This window comes from Myotis daubentonii, chromosome 9 (assembly GCF_963259705.1).
Source record: "Myotis daubentonii chromosome 9, mMyoDau2.1, whole genome shotgun sequence".
In the NCBI taxonomy this organism is placed as follows: Eukaryota; Metazoa; Chordata; class Mammalia; order Chiroptera; family Vespertilionidae; genus Myotis; species Myotis daubentonii.
In genome coordinates, this window is record NC_081848.1 from 68,310,064 (window position 1) to 68,326,503 (window position 16,440).

At 45.4% G+C, this 16,440-nt stretch overlaps 1 protein-coding gene across 1 annotated transcript in view; it reads right to left on the reverse strand.

Moving 5' to 3' along the window:
- Positions 1 to 949: 949 nt before the first annotated feature.
- Positions 950 to 16,440, reverse strand: part of PTPRJ (protein tyrosine phosphatase receptor type J) — a 141,121-nt gene continuing 125,630 nt past the window's right edge. Inside the window, exons 19-25 of the mRNA XM_059709372.1 lie at positions 15,964 to 16,054; positions 15,006 to 15,079; positions 14,768 to 14,902; positions 11,708 to 11,827; positions 8,586 to 8,746; positions 6,729 to 6,864; positions 950 to 4,535 (exon numbers count right to left, since the gene is read on the reverse strand). Of these exons, the coding sequence (XP_059565355.1) occupies positions 4,377 to 4,535; positions 6,729 to 6,864; positions 8,586 to 8,746; positions 11,708 to 11,827; positions 14,768 to 14,902; positions 15,006 to 15,079; positions 15,964 to 16,054 (876 nt within the window). The 3' untranslated portion in view covers positions 950 to 4,376. The remainder of the gene's footprint in view (positions 4,536 to 6,728; positions 6,865 to 8,585; positions 8,747 to 11,707; positions 11,828 to 14,767; positions 14,903 to 15,005; positions 15,080 to 15,963; positions 16,055 to 16,440) is intronic.

Here is a 16,440-nt window from a genome sequence, read left to right on the forward strand (position 1 = left end):
GAAATGCTCTTTTTCTCTGTATTTTCACCATCTAACACACTAAAGATTTTATGTACATGCTGGTTGTCTGACTCCTCTGTTCAGAACATACGCTCCCCATGAGGGCCGAAAATTTTGTCCGTTGTGTTACCATGGATACCCTCAGGGGCTGGTGCATGGCAGACACTTAGTGTATCGCTGTTGAATGGATTAACTTGGCTCAGGCAAGAGGAATGAGAGATCTCAAAACAAAATCATCTTTGTCTGCTTAGTGCTTGCATCAAGCATGACAGAAAGGGATGAAATAAAAACTACCCCAATTGCCACATATCCCAGCAATTCTGGGATTCCCCAAATCCATCAACAACAACCCCTCTAAAACCTGGGTGGGGACCCTCTGAGAGCACACAGCCACCTCTCAGATGCACACTCAATGCTCCCAAGCCTCCTTTTCCCTTAATCTTCCTGGATGTGTGTTTTGGGCTGAACTGTGTCTCCCCAAGTACCTCCGAATGTGAATGTCTTTGGAGACAGGGACTTTCGAGAGGTAATGAAGGTAAAATTAGGTCACAAGGGTGGCCTCTAATCCACTATGACTGATGTCCTTAGAAGAAGGGGAGAATGGGACACAGACACACACAGAGGGACGACCATGTGAGGACACAGGAAGACGGCCAACTACAAGCCACGAAAGGAACGAGCCCTGCTGACACCTTCATCTTGGACGTCTCGCCTCCAGAGCTGTGAGAACTACATGTCTGCTGCCTCGGCCCCCGACTGTGGGACCTGGTTACGGCTGCCCCAGCAAACTAATGGGATGTGGGAAGTCCCACAGGGAAGCGTGCTTTTGTCGAGGACGCCCCCGCTGAACGCAGGGCAGTAAACCGAGTGGTAAATGAAATGGTGCAGACACCAAGTAAGGGTGGGGGAGGTTGGGGGGGCGGGGGAGAAGAAACAAACAAAGGCATAATGTGTTGACATTTTTTTATATTTGGTATTTGTAAGTCTTTAAAAAAAATTTTCAGGCCATTTTTTCCTTAAAAAACAAAGAAAAGCAACCAACAGCAATACTCTGTACAAGTATAACAAACATTTAGAAATATGCATCATTCCAAAATAGTTACAAGAAAATTACAGTTTTAGAGTCTACATCAACACATCCTACCCTTATGTGCCCCACAGGAGGTAAAAAAAAAAAAAAAAAAAAAAAGCTACAGTATGTTGAACGCTCGGCTGCTCTGGACAGTCTGAAAACGCAGAACTTGGGACCTCGGAGGCAAATCAACATCAGTCACCAAGTCTTGTTTCGCTCAGTAAGCGCGACCAACCATTCCAAAAGCGAACCAGGCTTTTTCATCTACGTGAAAAGCAACCGTGAATCAGCTGCAGAGCGGGTCCCCCCCACCCCCACTCCCATCCCGGAGCCTCTAACTGACGAAGCCCAAATCCAAGGGAGCCAAAGGGGCCACATCTAGCTGTCACTGCATGCTCACAGAGAACACACCCCAGATGTCACTGCCTCCTGGTGCCGATCGTCACTCGATTTACCTTTGGAGGCAAAACGTCTCCGCTTGGAGAAGAGATCCAATGACCCAAATCCCCCAAACCAAGGACCACTCACCCCACCCTGGCTGCCTTTCTGTATGTAACTCAACTACAAACTCAGGGCAATCCCACCCTCTCCACAGCCCCTCCAATTCTAGTTATTTGTTCCTGGGAGGGTTTGGGGCAGGAGCTCAAAAGCACCTTCCTCTTTCCTATAACCATCTCCCCAGCCCCACGTCCTTCATAGTTACACAGGAAATCTCCCTTGGCAATCCCTGTGCTATAAATACTCTCACCGCCCTGTCCACGGCGTCTTGAGGATGCAGAGAGGCATGGTGACCTCTGTGTGACCTGCCACGTGGAATCCAGACCTCCCAGCACAGGCCTTCCTCTGGGACTGGGAATGACGTGCGGGAGAGGCACGTGCGGCTGCTGCTCAGTTCCCAAGCCCACACCAGGTGGAAGGGAGAAGGATTTCTGTTTTTTTAGTTTCTATACAATATGATAATTATTGTTGCTTTCATTCATTTTAAAGGGATTTTTAGAGGCAAGCTCTTTCCTCGGACATCTCCATGGCAGTGAGAGGGGCAGGGCGGGGCACAGCATCTCCATGGGATGTGACACCCAGATCAGACCCATCACAATGGTTCCCTGACAAATTGGAGGTGGGAGGGGTGTGGCCACAGAGCTGCTGCCTCCATCGGGACCCCTGACTGAAGCTATGGAACTCTGAGATCTGCATGCATTGGGGGCCAGACCAGTGAGAAGGTCTGGAAGCAATCGGCCCAAACCCGGCTGCACCCCACCTCCCGCAACGGTGTGGCTTCCTTGATTCAGACCTTCACAGCCAAAGGCCCCTCCGAAGTGGGGTCCAGAGGGCCTGACCTGGCCGGGCCAACCCCCTCCTCGAAGAGTCTGACATTGAATGAACTGCTTACTACCAAAGACAGCAAAGGATTCAGCAAAAAGTGCAATTTCTGTTTGGGAAGTAAGGTTCTCCCAAAACGAGACATCACCGCCTCTCCTTTTCATTCTTTCGGTACCTCAAAGGGACAGGGGACAACATACAGCACGGACCTCTGAACTGAATCAAGGGTATCGGTACGTCATGGTTCACCCTTCCTAACCCCAAACACCCAGTCACATGTCCAGTTCCGTTATCAAAGTGCCGGTGAGCTGAGGGGCGAGGCAGGGTCAGGAGAAGGGCTCCCACGGGTCCACAGGGAGCAGGGCACTCGGAGAGGACCCCGCTCCCATCTTCAATAGGACACATTCATCCTAAGTTTACAGCAGGACTCATGGCTGTGGCCAAGGGCCACGGGCTTTCGGGGGTTGGACATTCCTTCATAAGACCTTGTGTACTTCGTTGCCAACTGGAGGCTACACTCAAAACTTCTTCACAATAGAACCTGAGCCACAATATAAAATAAAAAGAAACAAATCCTTTCATGTTAATGCCTTGAGAAGTTTACAGATTATGTACCAATAAAATTAACCCACATAAATTCTGAAATTCTTGGTGGATACACACCTGAAGAAAAAAAAAAAGTTAATCTACATTTTTTTTAAAATCAAAGTAATTACAGCAGCAGTATAGTGAAAAGAGGTTTTAAAAATAATAATTACATCTTGATACAAATTCAAACTTTGTACACCTCAATTCAAAGGAATGACTGTTTTTGAGAGTTTAGTATCTATATATATACAGTAGATATCAATATGTGTCACCGCAGACAGACTAAAGCCAGTGGACTTCGAAGGAGGAGGAATTACTTTGACACTGTTTTCACACTGAAGTGTTCACAGATTGCCACGCATTTACACACACACACACACACACACACACACACACAGACATAAAATGCCAACCTGAGTAAAACGTTGCTAAGAACCTAGAGCATCAGGAATCACTAGTCACATATTGCACCTTTAAATAATCCTTCTTACCAAATACGAAATGAGGAAAAAAAGGAAAAAACAGGGACTAGAAAAGGGTAGTCCACTGCAGGGTTTCCTTTGCTTCCCTACCCACCCAACCCCCCCGCCAAAAAAAAATTCCACTCTCATTCAACCAGTGGGCTGAACACACACATCTGTGGGGAACTGGGGGGAAAGGGGAAGAAGGAATAGAACACAAAACGGGGGGGAGAGGGGTAGTGGGGGAGGGGCCTCCTCTCATCAAGATTAGGAATGTTACTGAGAAGGCTGAGCCTCTGATACTAAACTACCGTTTAAATATTCTGCAGAGTCCAATTATGAGATTCGATACAAAAATAGAGAAATCTTCTGAGTTCTGCCTGTGGAAGCATAATTCAGAAAAGGCACATGTTCAAATAGAAAACCCGGGCAGGAGAGGCGCCGCCTGCCCCTCCCTGCACGATCATCGTCCACAGTTCTGCATCTTCCATCAGCGAGATTCCGAGATTCAGTAGGTAAAAATAGACCTCTGATACTTAAAATATATTCAACCCAACACGATCCTGGCTTTCCCATGTGGATCATATAAAATAGTTTTGTTTTGTTTAAAAAAAAAAATCTGTTTTGAAAAAGAAAAAAAAGAATCATAGCTCACTTTTCCTGGTTTTCCATCACTCTCAAGGGAAAAGAGTGAACTCCTCCCACCGGGGACCAGGAATGCAGCTGATTGGCTCACCACCCATCCACAGCCCCCAACAGCCCCAACTTCTCATCTCTCACGTGTTACCTGGGCAGCTTCACACCCTCAATTAGTTCTAACAAAACAGAACAAAGAATTCAGATATTAGACATCTAAACGCATGTCCACATCGGGGCATCTTCCTTTGCTGTGGGTGTGGTGGCCTCATTAACTCCAGAGAGAATTTCCTTTGGAATCAGGCGATGTAACCATTGGTTTGTCCAAACGTGGTGACGGGGGCCAGGTTTTCGTAGATTGTCATTGCGGTTGTGTTCTGGTAGATGAGATCCACTTTCGAGTCCCTGTGGGACCGGATGATATCCAAAACGCACTGATTGAGGAAAACGTACTGGTCCTGTCGGACACGGGAGAGAAGGAAGCAGTGAGCACCGGTCCCGCAGATCAACATCCACCCTTATTTGCAAACTCATTCCCACTCCCCAACCCCACCCGCCCCACAGCAGACACTTCAGGTTAGCGCGGCCAGGGGTAATCGCTTTCTAGAGAGCAAGAACCTCACCATCAATGAGTCTCAGCCAGAGGGGCAGACTCCCCAGGCCTCCCCTCAGCGAGATTCCAAGATTCAGTAGGTAAAACAGACCTCTGACTCTTAAAATATATCCAGCCCAACACAATCCTGGCTTTCGCGTGTGGATCATATAAAAGTCTTTTTTTAAAAATCTGATTTGAAAAAAAAAGAAAAAAACATGCTCACTTTTTCTGGTTTTCCATCCTTATCAAGGAACAAAAAGTGAACTCATCCCACCGGCAACGGGGAATGTGCCTCCACCCACAGCCCCCGGCAGCCCCAACTTCTCATCGCCATGTGTCCGTGTCACATCCAAGGAGAAATACCGGAATCGTGCGGAAGGGCAACGGAAGGATGTGGAGGTGGTAATGCACACGTACATTCACATCATAAAAAACTCTAAAAGATTTTCTTGGCTAGTGAGGATGTGCAGAATAAGGAATAAACTGTGATTCTCAACAGAGGAGGTGGGGTTAAGGGGGATGATCGGGGTAGAATTAGGTGGGGACCACCTGTAGGCAGCATATCAGATCGGTAGTATCCATTAAAAGAGGAAGAAGAGGCCAACACAAAAAAATATCCATGATGCTGCAAGAGGAAATAAACTGCAGGGCAGTAGCATATATAAAATAGGATTTCATTTTTAAAAAATACTCCATGTCGTGTGTGTGTGTGTGTGTGTGTGTGCATGTGTTTTTCTGCAGCTGTACATCAAGACGCCTATGAAGATACACACAGGGTGTAAACATTGGCTAGTTCCAGGGAGTGTGAGTGGGGAAGGAAAAAGTGAAAGAGAAAAATATACCCTGTATTTTGTCAGATCTTTTAATATCGACAGTTAATATTATTTTCAAAATTTAAAAAGGGACATGAAAATCATTTGTAAGCAGGTCTAAGATTTCTGCTTCTCTCAAAGGAGGAAAAAAGATAGAGAACAGCTACTCTACATAATTGTAGCAAAAAAAAGAAAATGTCTTTTCCAACCAACACAGGAGGGCAATACCACACTTTGCACCACAACCACACTGCTCACCCCAAAGCACGCCGTGTACCCAGGCCTCTAGAACATTCCCTGCTGGACTCAGAAACAGGGCACATATTCACAGTGACAGCCCCATACAAAATGAACATGCTGCTCTCATCCTGGCCGAGGCACATTCACCCCCCAGCTTCGAGAAGGGCCACTTCCCAATATATGTGTTGAGAACATGCCTGGGAACGTCTTGCCGGGAACATGTCAGGGACAGCCAGCCTAACAGTGCTACAGAGCGGCACCGTGGCTACCAAGCATCCCTTTCTTAGTTGCCCACCATCCTCCCACAGCTACGGACCTGCTGTTCGTTAACCAGCACAAGGCTGGGATACATGGCTATATTCACGCTTAAAGCCGCATTACGCTATTTCACATTATTAGTATCTGATAAGTCTGTTTCACTAGTTTACTTTAAGTATGGCCAGAGCTTCTTAGAAACAAAGAGTGGGCCCAGCTGGGGTGGCTCAGTGGTTGAGCGTCGACCTATGAACCAGGAGGTCACGGTTCGATTCCGGTCAAGGACACATGCCCAGGTGGCAGGCCCGATCCCCAGTAGGGAGCGTGCAGGAGGCAGCCGATCAATGATTCTCTCTCGTCATTGATGTTTCTATCTCTCTCTCCCTCTCCCTTCCTCTCTCTGAAATCAATAAAAACATATTTTTTTTAAAAAGCAGAAACAAAGAGCAAAAAGGCCAATTTTATGAGTGTTAAATCGGGAAGCCAAAGTTCAGGGACCTGCTGAGATTATTGGGTGAGTCGGTGGCAGTGGGTAAGGAGCCTGTTTAGGGTTGTAGCGCCATCACTGATATCGGTACCATGGGTCACTGCATTGGGTAGTCCAAGCCCATGTCACTTAAGGCTCTTAAAGAAATCGAGTGTTAGATCACGGCCAGGAGCCAGAAGGATCTGGAAGGGTGAAACAGTTTAACACGAGTGCGTGACATGAACAGACAGGAAGGGTGGGTTGTCCAACATGCTGGCCTCACCTCTGTTTGCACCATTAGAGGCCTGTGCATGCGAAGGTCATACACAATCCCGTACACGTCCACGGAGTACTCATTCTCTATCTGGTAGATGAGCCGATCGATGGCAATGAAAGTGCCCGTCCTTCCAACGCCCGCACTAGAAGGGAAGGGGAACAAACATGTCTCCGTGGGTGACCTCTGCTGGACGGCTTCCCCTCCCTGTGCGGGTGTGCTCTCCTCCATTACCAGGCTGGGAGGGCGGAGCCCAGCACCATTAAACGCTTGCTCAACTGAAACCTCAGCACGTCAGAATGCACCAGTGTGGGACGGCGGCCCAAATCCTCAAGTTCCTTTGGAGTCAAATGCCACATATAAAACACCTTGCTAGCCCAGCTGGTGTGGCTCCGTGGTTGAGCATCGACCTATGAACCAGGAGATCATGATTTGATTCCCAGTCTGGGCACATGCCTGGGTTGCAGGCTCAATTCCCAGTGTGGGGCATGCAGGAGGCAGCCGATCAATAATTCTCTCTCATTATTGATGTTTCTATCTCTCTCTCCCTCTCCCTTTCTCTTTAAAAAAAAAAAACCACCTTGTCCTAACCAGTTTGGCTCAGTGGATTAGAGCATCGGCCTGCGGACTGAAGGGTCCCAGGTTCGATTCCGCTCAAGGGCATGTACCTTGGTTGCGGGCACATCCCCAGTGAGGGGTGTGCAGGAGGCAGCTGATTGAAGTTTCTAACTTTCTATCCCTCTACCCCTCCTTCTCCCTTTCTCTCTGTAAAAAATCAATAAAAAATATATATTTTTTTAAAAAAAAACACCTTGCTAGAGCTTCTTGGATCTCAGGCCCAGTCAAGTTGCCACCATAAGCTAGGATGGCAAGTCTCATCAATTTATTCCCCAGAGGGCAACACATACCCTCCTTTCTTCTGTCTTAAATTCACCCATTCGCTTTAAAGCTCATGTCATCGTTCTAGAGGAGGGGGTGGCAAACTTCTGCAAAGGGCCAGACAGTAAATATCCTCGGCTTTGCCAGCCAGTGGCCTCTTTCTGCCACTGTGGCATGAAAGTAACTGCAGACAATATGCAAACAAATGGGCATGGCTGTGGCCCAGTACAACTTCACAAATATAGGCAGCAAAATAGATTGTGGTGGTAGTGCCATGGGTATATATGCGTATCCCCAAACTTATCAGGTTGTATATATTAAGTTATGTGCAGTTTTTTATATGTCAAAAAAATATGTTAAGTGAATAAATAAAACAAACTGGAATTATGTGTTTCAATATTGTTAAATAACAAACCAACATGCTGAATGAAGAAAGCAGGTTGCAGAATGATGGATGCACAATAAAACCTGGTAAAAGTTTACGGCTGTATGAAACCAGAGAGATATGTACATATGCAATAAAACATGGAAGCACGCCAGGGACTAATGCACATGACCTTAGGACTACATTCACCTGCATAAGGAGAATGGGATAGGAGACTGGTAGGTGGAGACTTTATATCTAGAATGTACTATTAACAAAAAGAAACACATATGGTCTCGTGGCATGCTTTATAAATTGGTATTCTTCTCTATATTTTTGTAAGATTGAAATGTTTTAGAAGAAAATAAATAAGAAATACGTTAAAATACATTCTAGTTAAAAAAAAAAAATACAGACAACCTACCAGATCTGGCCCACAAGCTATATAGTTTGCCATTCCCTGTCCCAGGATTTGGGGACTAAGTTGTGGCCCCATATCTAAACCTTTCCTGAATCTGTAAATTGAAATGCCTACTGCGTTCACTCTAGATCTTGCTTTTCAGAAGTGTCCGTACTTGTAATTGCCTTGGAACTCTGTCTCGGGTGAAGCGCCCCCTGCCTACCTGCAATGCACCAGAATTGGCGATTCGGGAGGACTCTGCTTCATGTAGTCACGGACAAGATACCGGAAGTTGATGAGCAGGTCAGTGGTGTCGGGAACCCCGTGGTCAGGCCAGGACGTGAAGTGGAATTGTCGCAGAGGGTGACTGTCACTTGTCTGCTTCTAAAAGCCAAGAAAAGAAACGAGAGGTTAGAGCTGGCCAGTGTGGCTCAGTTGCTTGAGTGCTGCCCCATGTACCAAGGGGTCCCGGTTCGATTCCTGGTCAGGGCACATGCCCAAGTTGCAGGTTCAGTCCTCAGACAGGGCATGTATGGGAGGCAGCCAATGAGTGTTTCTCTCTCACTTCGATGTTTATTTCTCCCTCCCTCTCTCTCCAAAAATCAATAAAAACATTTTTTTTTTCAAAAAAGAAGAAGAAACTAGAGGGTAGAGCCTGAGAGAAAAGCTGCCTGGCAACATCAGAAAGGCTGTGAAACGAAGCAGTACCTGTATGCTGAGCTGCGCCAAATGGCTGAACGGTGGCTTTAACCAGGAGTGGTTACAACTAGAAATTAGAATTTTATTTTGGTGCAACAGCTAATCATGTGCTTACACAAACTTCAGTATACTCATCAATTCCTCATAACATACCCAAGCCGGAGGGTTTATTATTCCACCTTTAACGACAAGGGAGCAAAAGTTCCAAGAAGTGAAGTGATGTCCTCAACACTCGGCATCGGTGGTAGAAGTCCCTCACCCTCTGCATTTGGGTTCAGGCCTCTTCCCTTTCCCACCACAGCTTCCTGCCTACAGTGCACTCACACTCACATCTACCACTCCTTAGAGCTTCCTAAAGCCCATCCCAGAGCCCACCTGGGGATGTCACTGACCTAAAATAAATTTATCGAATCCAGCTGAGACACTCAGTCCCCTCAGGGCAAGAACTGCCTCGTAATTCACATCTTCCGGAGAATTTAATAACATGGTAGGCAAATAGCAAGCACCAAGGAAATATTTAGAATTGTAGGCATTTGAGAAAGGACCTCCCCCCATCCAAAAAAAAAAATCTATGTCAACAGCAGACAGACAATAGAAGTGAACCCTGTTACCAGTTAGTTATTACACAGATGGGTTTCCTACCAGGATGGGAGCATGGACATTGCTGATCAGAACTCCACCCAGGCTGGGCCATTCCTGACCCTGATTCAACCGTCCTCATTAGGCCCACAGCCAGGCACTGCCCGCACCTGTGTGTGTCCACATCTGGACTGCACCATGAGTGCCTACATTTGGACTGCACCGTGAGTGCCTACATCTGGACTGCAGGCATTGCCGTCTCCTTTATGATAGCTACCCTTTGAGGCTTTCTAAAAAATGCATATACGTTATAAACACAGTGCATTCACATTCCTCAAAATGTGGAAAACAAGGCAGAAACAGGAGAGAGTTCTGTGAAGCCCCATCACACACAAATGTAACATTCCCAAACTTAACCAAAAGTATTCACCCAAAAAAAGCCAGCCTTGACAGGCAAGAGAAGAGAAGGGAAGAGGGAAGGTCGGACTTGTCAATATGATTTCTACAGGGAGGCAAAGGAGCCCAGGTGAGGGGTGACAGTCAAAAGAAACTTTTCACTCTACCTGTTATGTTTCCACTTCTAAAAACGAAAATATACATGTGCATTTTCTGTGATTAAAAAGTAAATATGTTACTAAATGCTATGTGGTATCCTAGATTGGGTCCAGGAACAGGAAAGGGCTTTAGTAGAAAAAGGTGGAATCAGAATAAAATCTGAAGTTTAGTTAATAAAAATAATATTAATAGTAACAGTAATTTTTAAATGACGTGGACAATTCCACCCACAATTCTCTTCCACAGGGGTGAACCCCGAGCAGTAAAAGCAACCAAGGATAAGCCAGTTCATTTTAAATGGGTGAAATCTATAGAAATATGTGTGACATTTTAAAGAATTCTCCACTATTATAAATTGCATGATTTATGCAGCCAACACAAGTGCAAGATAAGAGTTTGGACAGCATGTCCCTGAAAGGAATTAAAATATTAGCTAAGGCCAGAGCCTTTGAGACACAGCAATTAGTAAAGAGTTAATACTTACTATGACACACTGCATCCATAACTTATGGAAATCTTCAAGGATAATTCTCGTACATTAGTATCTAACCCACCAACCCCCAGCCCATAAAATTCAACACCAATGAGTCCACTTCCGGGCTTTCCTTTTATGTATTATTCATAATGTGCATAAAATTTTGTCTCCTAGCATGTTCACTTAATTATGTTCATGGCAATTATCCAGTTTACATAGCTTTCCTTACTAATAGCTGAATAATGACACAATGACTAGATAACCTATAGCTTAGCTCTCCATTCTCCAAAAGCTAGATATTTGCATGGTTTCCAAACCCCTGCTCCCATTACGAATAATGCTGAGATTCATTTTTATGAATAACAAGCCTTCTCCTATATTGCAGATTGATTCTTTGGAATAGATTCTCAAACTTGGAACCACCGGACCAAAGGGAAATGGACATTTTTATGCCCTTGATAATAAACCGCAAAGGCTTATGCCCATTTGCATGCCCATCGGAAGCTAATGTCGCTTCCTGACACTGCTTCTATTTTTAAATACCCTTAACTAAAGAGAAGAGACACATAAGCTGACTTCCTAAAGTGCCTACACAATTTATTGGATTTGTTTTCACAATTTTGGGGGGTTAGGGAAGCCATGTATACATGCTCGGGAATCCTATTAATGAAACTGTGCAACAGGAAATGGCTGCTCCTGGTGTCACAGTTCCTATCAACTAATGCAAAAGGGCCTTGGTTTGTAACAAAACTCTGTGAGCAAGTCCGCAGGAAGTAGAATGAAAGGAGCTATGGATGCTGAGCCATTAAGGTCCATTTTATTCAAGAATAGCATGAAATGCTCCTTAAGAAAGTAACCCTACAGGGTTACCTCGAGTGTGGATAGATATGAATTGTTTTATTCTGTAAAGAAGAAAGCAAGGACATTTTTTGAATGCATAAAAAAATATTGGTTAATATTAACCTAAAAAGGATCACCCCTAAAATTAGCATACAGTCATTTTCTAGGAGACCCAGCCATCTTGATCGCCTACTTACATTCTTCACTACGAAGTCTCTGATGGTCCATTCTGGAAGAACAATCTCGGATGTCATTGCCACAGCTACGTCCCCATAGTCCTTGGCCTGCTTGGAAGGCCAGTACTCCTCACATTTGGTCTAGAATAAACGTGCATTTTTTTTTTTATTTTATTGATTGATTTGAGAGAGACAGAGACAGAAATGTCAATTTGTTGTTCCACTTATTTATGCATTCATTAGTTGGTTCCTGTATGTGCCCGGACCAGAGATCAAACCCCCCACTGTGGCATATTGGTATGGTGCCCTAACCAACGGAGCCACCCGGCCTGGGCCAAAAGTGCATTTTTATACAAAGACTGAGATCATGCCGTCTGCTAGCACTGAGGCCTCTCAGGCGAGACCCAGATATTGACCACTGGCACCAGGGACTAAGTCCTTTCGTTGGGTTCTGTTTGACTCTTAAAATTGTGTGTGTGTTTTGATTTACAACTGTTGCCAACTCATTTAAAATTGAAAGATTTCTCGCAGAAACCCAGATTTCTGGCTTCTCTTGAAAAATCAGATCTGGCCAACACTGAGCACGCATTTCTGCATGAAAATTGAGTTAGAGCTAAGCAGCAGCTGTAACTTCTCAGGGGACGCAGTCCCGCCCAGTCCCCTGTGGCCCCTACAGCAGCCCCCACAGCAGCCCCTCCATGACTGTTCACTGAACTAAACTTCGACGGGCCCAGAACCACGTGCAGCTGGGAGAAATGAGACCTGCGCCCCATACCGTCACAGACACGCTAACTGCCATACAAATATAGACACCAGTAAAGAGGATCAGATGAAATCATTTTAGGATCTTTGATCCTATAAATTGGTGAGCAAATGTGAACAGAAAAAAAAATCAAAAAATGACTGCTCTTCTAGGGTGGTGAAGACCTTGGGCAAGGGGCAGGAGCGGGCTAGAAGGAGTCAATGGCGGGGGGACATCTATAATACTTTCAACAATAAAGATAAATTTTAAAAAGAAAAGAAACGACTGCTCTCCAAGAATATCTGCAACCCCATTTGGCAAACAACAACACACACATACTCAGCTTTCTAAGGTATGCGCTACAGCTGGTGGCTTCCAAACCTGGTTGGTTACCAGATTGACTGACCTGGGAGATCTATTTTGCTTTAAAAACAGATGACTGGGTCCCACCTCCAGAAACTCCAACCCAGGCATGGAGCCTGCATTTTTCCTAAGATCCCAGTTTCTGGACCATTGCTCCAAGAAAGAACACAGAACTTGAACATACACGGACATGGAGTTGACTTCCAGCTCCATCTCTTAACCAGCTGGAGTTTTGTTGCCACCTTGTGGGCAAGTTCTTAAACTCCCTGAGCCTCAGTTTCCCATCTATAAAATACTGATAATACCTCACAGGGCGGTTATAGGAAAGAAATAACATATATGGAGCATCTTGTGCAGAAAATAGCCTGGCTCCCTTCCCCTTTCACCCAGAATCAGTATCATCCACTTCCCCTGAGCTAAGATGAACAAAGGTCCATCTAAAGTCATCCTCATGGTCTTTGTTCATTTAAATACCTCACTTTTGTTTGTCTAGCAGATATTTATAAGAATGTTCCATGTGTGAGGCCCTGGGCTGAACAGCCCATAACCTTCATGTACATTCATAATCGATGTTCTCTTGTGCGCATTAATGGGCTGTTCCCCTGATACCCGAGGGGTTGCAAAGTTCTACCTTCTGTATCACAAGAAGATGGGAACCATCTCTCACTGTTCTTTGCTTCCTTTCCCTCCATTATGCCCAGCCCCTGCCACGGACCTTACCCAATCTTGGGCTGGGAAAATATCTGCTATATGAAAGGGAAGAAAAGAACATCAAAAGAAATGGTGTCCGCCTGGCCAGCATGGCTCAGTGGTTGAGTGTGGACCTATGAACCAGGAGGTCACAGTTCAATTCCCCGTCAGGGCACATGCCCAGGTTGCAGGTTCAATCCCTCGCGTGGGGTGTGCAAGAGGCAGCGGATTGATGATTCTCTACTCCCTCTCCCTTCCTCTATCTGAAATCAACAAAAATAAATAAAATGAAAAAAGAAATGATGGCCGGTTCCCACCATCCCCTAGCACAGTGCTACTCAAAGCAGGAGCATCAGCCCCTGGGAACTGGCCGAATGCAATTCTTGGGGCCCCACAGACCCTCTGAATGAGAAACTCTAAAGGGAGAACCTCCCTCCGGGTGATTCTGATGTACGTTCAAGCTTGAGAACCGCTGGTCTAGGGACCTGAGTCCTATCCTATTCTTCAAGAAAAAAACCTCCGGGAAAAATTCACAGAGCAACATTAGGTCCCATTCCTCGGGCACAGAATTCCTGAATTCAGCATGTTTTCCAATTCTCCCCAGACCCATTTATGGACACATGGGGTTTTAATACTAGCAGAAATCTTATCTTTCATGGAAACAGCCAAGCAATTCCAAGACATCACAAGGGAGAGGGGACTGCTGAGACGTATCTGGGGAAAAGGCTAAGATTTTGCATCAAGAAGTTTCCAGTGCTAAAAACCACGTTTGAAAATCACCAGGTTGGCCGAGTACCCGTCTCACCGACAACGCTGGCTGCTTAGAGACACGACGCCTGCACCCAACCACAGCCGGAGGGGGCTGGGCCGTGAGCAGCAGTATCTTGTTCCAGGCCTGGCGGTCTACCCACCTCCTGGAATTAACCAACCCCCGCAGCAGTCACTCAATGAACCGAGAGTATTATTTGTCCACAAATGAAGGTAATAATAAAATAGGTTTTTAAAGGTTTTTTTTTTTTACTCTGTAGTTTTATTCTATGTTATTTTAAATAATATTATTTTTTAACTTTTCACTTGGAAAATATAAAGACAGAAACAAGTTTCTAAGAATAGAGGTGCTAATGTTTGGTGAAGTGTGTGTGTTTTTAAAGACAAATGGAAAAGACTTAAAAAGACAAATGGTGTTTAAGATACTTAACCTTCCACCACAGTAAAAAAAAAAAAAAAAAAAGAAAGAAAAAAGAATTAAAAAATTTAATAATGTATAATTTTTAAAAGATGCTTACCCTTCCCTGTTCAACACATTTGGTCAGCATGACAATGGCATATACATTTTTCTCCCAAACCATACGCCAAAAATCTTTCAAAGTGTTGGGTAAAGGTCCTTGTGTGGCAATGAAATCTTTCTTGGAATGGTAGCCCTAGAAACGGAAAGCCACACATATTCAATGTCAAAGGAACAGAAAGGGGAGCTCTGAAGGTCACCCCAACAAGCCAGTGCTCTGAGAACCTCTCCCCACTTACAGGCATGTAGTTGGCATTGATGTAGTCGTCGGCTGAATGGGTCTGGACTGAAAGTCTGACACGGGAAATATCATCTGCGGGTTTAAGAGGAAAAAAGGTCCTCGTGGGAAGCAAACATTTGAGGAGAGAGACATACAAGAGAGGAAAAAGAGGCACAAGGTAGCTCAGGGGCCCTGTCACCCCTTATGGGGACTCAGGGTGGCATTTACACATGCGGCCACATTTAATCCTCACAGTCACCCTATGTCACCGTGGCACAGAGGGGCTACACGGAAGTCAGTGGCAGAATCAAGGATCGAATCCAGGCAGCCTGGCACGAGGGCCCCAGCTCTAACCAGGCCACCCCGCCTTCTCAGACAACACAATCCACCGCTGTGAGCATCCTTGGGTGAGAGCCACGAGCCAGGTAACACCCTCAGCAATTTACCTTTTCCTCAAAAGCTACAGCCCAGCCTGTATGGCTCAGTGATTGAGCATCCACCCAGGAACCAAGAGGTCACAGGATCCATTCCCTGTCAGGGCACATGCCTGGGCTGCAGGCTCAATCCCCAGTAGGGGGCATGCAGGAGACAGCCGATCAATGATGTTTCTCTCTCATCGATGTATCTGTCTCTCTATCCCTCTCCCTTCATCTCTGAAATCAATAAATATATATTTTTTAAAAAAAGACAGACAGACCTAGCCCAAGCCTGGTCCTGCCACAAGTCACTTAGCTACTCTGTGCCTCATTTTCCTCATTTGCAAAATAAATATCCCACTACCTATTTTATAAGGTTGTCGTGAGGAATGGATCCAATGGAAGATGCCGGAATACAATGCTTAGCACACAGCAGGTGACTAATGAACGGTTGTGGAAGTGGCTAGTTGGTATTTTGATTCCCCTTCCTTCCACTGCTAAGCAGCGATGGCCAAGGACAGGAAAAAAAGGAAGGCCATGTGGGGAAAAAAAACAACTTACAGGGCAGAACATTATTATAGCGGTTCTTCCCTCTGTTCTCAGCCAGTTCAGCTGCATATTTAGGTTGATTAATCCCAACAAGCTTCAGATCCTGAAAATAAAACAAATAAGTTGTCCATTTAGTTAGTGTTCAGATATAGTTAACAGCCCGCTAGCTTGAATTCCCGGTTTCTGTATCTCTGCATAGCCTTTAGATATCAACACTAGCGAGAATCAAAGGTCCATCTACTAGTAGTGAGTCACGGGTGGGGAACCTTTTTTCTGCCAAGGGCCATTTGGGTATTTATAACATCATTCGCGGGCCATACAAAATTATCAACTTAAACATTAGCCTGCTATATTGGTCAAATATGTAATTAACTCGCCCCTAATGCCTTGGCAGGGCCAGACCAAATGATTTCATGGGCCGTATAAGGAGGATGGACGTTCCCCAGCCCTGATCTAAGTGCTCACAGGCCACACGGCAGCAGTGTGACC